Consider the following 5000-nt stretch of genomic DNA (forward strand, 5'->3'; position numbering starts at 1 on the left):
TGTGTGTGTGTGTGTGTGTGTGTGTGTGTGTATGTGTGTGTGTGTGTGTGTGAGTGTAAGGGGGGGGGGGGGTAGGCTATATGCGCTACCGATTTGTGGAACAGGCTGTCTGGACCGATCGACCCAGATCGTGTTCAACTTCCATACATGAACAGATGTGCACATGTATTTTTTAGTCTGGGATGATTCAGGTCGAGTGGTCTTGAAAGTATACGCCACAGAGTAGCTGAGTGGTCCTATCTGTGACAATGAATCAGGGAGGAGGAAAACCTCTTTCAAGATATGTGCATTTTGTGACACATGCTATAAATCTCCGGTGTTGGATGTGACAGACGAGGATTACAAGAAACACCAGTATGAAGGGGGAGACAATGAGAGGTCCATGCAGGGTCTACGCTGGGATGGAGCTGCTGTTAGAAAGGCGAGTGGCTCCTCAGTTTGTGTGTGTGTGTGAATAGCATAGAATAGAATACTTTTTATTGTCATAAAACCTTAAAGTTTATAAGACACAATGAAACATAAACATGAGCATATTAAGAAGAGAAACATTCATGAACAAATTTCGCCAGCCTTGGCTGTATTTCTGTTAGAAGGATCACTAGGCTTTGCATTTGGACGACATATATCGATTAGGAATCTGTGTCTGTAAGTATTGTACTTTACACAATTGTCTAAAAGGTGAATCTCATCTTCTAAACTGTTACAAGTATCACACAGTCTTTGTTCTTTCTGTGTATTTTTATATCTTCCCTGTTCGATTTGTAAGTCATGGGCGCTGATTCGTAACATGGTCAGTGCTTTCCTGTGTTGTGTATTTGCTGTATTCTTTAAATACGGTTCAATTTTATAATTTGTCACAGCGTTCTTGTAAAATGCTAATTTAGATGAACTGTCATGTTTCTGTTTCCAAAATTTTATATATTCATTTTCAAGCTTCTTGGATACAGCATGCTTTAATCTTTTAACACTAAAAGTGAACTGATTATTCCAAACGTGATCTAATCCAGTGCTAGTTAATACATTTCTTATGAAAAGTAGCCACTGAACATTTTCATTTGTTTGACGATACATGCAGTGTGTGTAAGTGTCTGCTGTGCATGTGTGTGTGTGTGTGTGTGTGTGTGTGTGTGTGTGTGTGTGTGCAAGCATACATGTGTAAGAATTGTGTGTGTGTGTGAGTTAATGTGTGTGGTGTTTGCATATTGGATTGTGGACGTACTTTTGTGCTTTGTTTTATTTTCATGTCGTGATTTGTATATGTAGGCTATCTATCTATCTATATATCTATACATGTAGGCTATCTATCTATATATCTATACATGTAGGCTATCTATCTATATATATATCTATCTACCTACCTATATGTATACTGACATATATAATCCTCCTAATGTCACTGTGAATCGCGTGTTGCACTATTATTATTATTACTGTTATAATGACAGTAGCAGAAGTTGTGGATGGAGAAAGATGAAGAGCCCAGTTCCCAGCCCTAGTGTGCCTTGTTTGACACGGGAAGTAAGTTGTTGTAGCAGTAGTGGTAGTAGTTTTACCATAGTAGTAGTAGTAGTTTTACCGTAGTAGTGTACTACTACTACTACTACTACTACTACTACTACTACTACTACTACTACTACTACTACTACTACAAATGTCAAGTGATCGGTATGAGGACAAGCCCGGCCTTTCCTTTTAATGAGGAAGTGTCTGGGTTTGTTCCAGTGTCCATTACTTGTGTGCTAGCTGAATCAGAAGCGTAAGCAGCACTGACTTGAAGCTGTGTACCTTGTGAATGGAGAGAGTTACCGCTCTTTACTATTCACTGCTACTACTTCTACTACTACTACTACTACTACTACTACTACTACTACTACTACTACTACTATTGATTATAATAAGAACTGGTTGCACGTGCAGTGCCGTGCAGATGTTGGCCAGCAGTGAGAGTATGTAGGACAACGCCTACACCGTCCAGTGGACAGCCACTACTATTGCTGCTACTACTACTAATGATAATAATAATCATAATCATAATAATCATAATGATTGCCGTGCAGGTGTCGGCCAGCAATGAGAGTATGTACGATGACGCTTACACCATCCAGTGGACAGTCACTACTACTACTACTACTACTACTAATACTACTACTACTACTACTACTACTACTACTACTACTACCACCATGACCACCACCACCACCACCACCATGACCACCACCACCACCACCACCACAAATAATAATACCTGATTGTCGTGCATGTGTCGGCCAGCCGTAAGAGCATGCATGACGACGCCTACACCATCCAGTAGACAGCCACTACTACTACTACTACTACTACTACTACTACAGTTACTGCCACCACCACCACCACCACCACTACTTCTAATAATAATAATAATAGTGATTTTGGTGCAGGTGTCGGCCAGCAGTGAGAGCATGTATGAGGACGCCTACACCATTCAGTAGACTACTACTACTACTACTACTACTACTACTACTACTTCTACTACTACTACCAGCAATAATAATAGTGATTTTGGTGCAGGTGTCGGCCAGCAGTGAGAGCATGTATGACGACGCCTACACCATCCAGTGGACAGCTCCAGAGGACGTGAACAACTTCAACTATGTGGGCGGCATGGTGCCCTTCCTCTTCAACCTCATCCAGGACGTGAGCACCTCTGTCTTCCTCGTTGTTGTTGTTATTAGTATTGTTATTGTCTATTATAATTGGTATTATCATCATCATCATCATCATCATCATCATTATCATCATTATCATTGTTGTTGTTATTAGTATTGTTATTGTCTATTATAACAGGTATTATTAGTATTGTTATTATTATTATTATTATTATTATTATTATTATTATTATTATTATCATTATCATCATCATTATTGTTGTTGTTATTATTTTTGTTATTATTATTAGTAGTAGTAGTAGTAGTAGTAGTAGAATTTATTATTATTGTTATATTATTATCATTATCACTATTATTACTATTATTACGTTTTTCATCATCATTATTATTGTTGTTATTATTTTTATTATTATTGTTGTTTTTCTTCTTCTTCTTGTTTTTGTTGTTGTTATTGTTATAATTGTAACTAATATATAAGTATTTTTAATATTTATTTATTAATAAGTAGTAGTAGCAGCAGTATATTATTATTGTTGTTGTTGGTGGTGGTGGTGGTGCTGGTGCTGGTGCTGCTGCTGCTGCTGTTATCATTAGTAGCAGCAGCAGCATTTTTTTATATTGTTGTTATTGTTATAATTGTAATTAATATAATTATATGTATTTTTAATATTTATTTATTAATAAGTAGCAATAGCAGCAGTATATTATTATTATTGTTGTTGTTGTTGCTGCTGTTATCATTAGTAGCAGCAGCAGCATTTTTTATATTGTTGTTGTTGTTGTTATCATTAATATTGTTGTTAATATTATTGTTAGTGTTATTATTTGTTGTTTAGATCTGAGAGCGAAATTGTTCACTTTGATCAGATGGAGACATTGTTAAAACAACAAGCGTGCTTTATGTAGTTATATGTCATCAGAGCGGTGCTTGTCACTTTCCTCCCACTCAATCCAAAGGTCTCCATCATTGTGCCACTTCCAGAACCCTCAGTGTTTTATTTATCTTCTGGTTTTGGTTTTTTGTTGTTGTTGTTTTTCTGTCAAGCCTGCACAAAACCCAGGGTTGAAATATATAGCGCTGTCTGGGTTTTTTATTTTGTTTTTGTTGGCACCACAAGTTGTGAGTAAAGTACCGTGTTGTTGTGGGATTGTTTTTTGTGTCGTTTTTTTCTCGGTCTGTCGGGCTCAAAGCCAAACAGAACTTTATCCTCTTTCTTTTGTTTTTTTTTTTTATTTTTCTGTTTTTTTCCCCTAATAGTTTCCTTGTCTGTACTGACTCTTTACTTCAAACATGTGAGTAGACAAACATGTACACAGACAAGCAGTTTGAGACACAGACTGATGAACATCTTCAGTGTGTTGCAGGGTGGGTTGGGAAGGGGGAGGGGGTATGAACTGTGTTGCTGCAGCTGCGGTGATGTCCGTTTATTGTGTTACTCTTTTTTGTCACAACAGATTTCTCTGTGTGAAATTCGGGCTGCTCTCCCCGGAGAGAGCGCGTCGCTACACTGAGAGCGCCACCTTTTTTTTTTCTTTTTTCTTTTTTTGTATTTTCTCCTGCGTACATTTTTTTCCTATCGAAGTGGATGTTTTCTACAGAATTTTGCCAGGGACAACCCTTTTGTTGCCGTGGGTTCTTTTACGTGCGCTAAGTCCTAGGCGAACGCGTTACCTCTGGGCCATCACTCCACTAGGTTTCACGTCTGTGGCTGACGTGTGCTCCATCGATCTCGTGAGCAGTGAGCAGCCCCATTTTCACAGAGAAGAATTTTTTAATGCATTCTTCACCACTTACAAATGTTTAGAATGAATCAAATATGTTTGTGTTTTTGTTTTTTATGATGTGTGAAGCCTCATGATATGGTTCAGATGGGTTACTAGCGTTGCAAAAGATGTGTTCAGACTGTGGTATTACTGCTTGTTTCCATTTGTCCTTTCTCCGTCTTCTTCTGCTTCGCCCACTACTCCTACTCCTACTACTACCACCACCACCACCACTACTACTTCATTTTATTCACCCTCTATGATCATAGGCTTCAACTTCCACATTCCTTCGTATTTACGGGTGGGTTATTACGTGTCTGACCGGTTTTATCCTGCCTTTCAGGCCGTCATACTCTGTTTTCGGGGGTAGGCATGCCGGGTAGCATATGTTTATGTTTCCAACCGAAAGCTAACATGGGATACGGGACATTGAGAATGTGTATCTGATGTTCTGGATGTGTATACATACACAAGAACAGGGTTCAGGTACTAGCACAGCTACAGAACGGGGAGATCGGAAAACCCCACCCATAACCCACCAGTAGTTACTGGGATTGGAACCCAGAACCCTCATTTTGACGGTGCACTGCT

General features: G+C 38.7%; 1 protein-coding gene across 5 annotated transcripts in view; it reads left to right on the top strand.

Moving 5' to 3' along the window:
• The window catches only part of LOC143286064 (inositol 1,4,5-trisphosphate-gated calcium channel ITPR3-like), a 392528-nt gene that overhangs the window by 289185 nt on the left and 98343 nt on the right, over window positions 1-5000 (top strand). For all 5 annotated transcript variants that reach the window (XM_076593621.1, XM_076593622.1, XM_076593624.1 and 2 more), the window contains exons 13-14: window positions 333-421; window positions 2548-2673. In XM_076593621.1, coding sequence (XP_076449736.1) covers window positions 333-421; window positions 2548-2673 — 215 coding nt within the window. The remainder of the gene's footprint in view (window positions 1-332; window positions 422-2547; window positions 2674-5000) is intronic.

Source organism: Babylonia areolata, chromosome 9 (assembly GCF_041734735.1).
Source record: "Babylonia areolata isolate BAREFJ2019XMU chromosome 9, ASM4173473v1, whole genome shotgun sequence".
Taxonomy (NCBI): domain Eukaryota; kingdom Metazoa; phylum Mollusca; class Gastropoda; order Neogastropoda; family Buccinidae; genus Babylonia; species Babylonia areolata.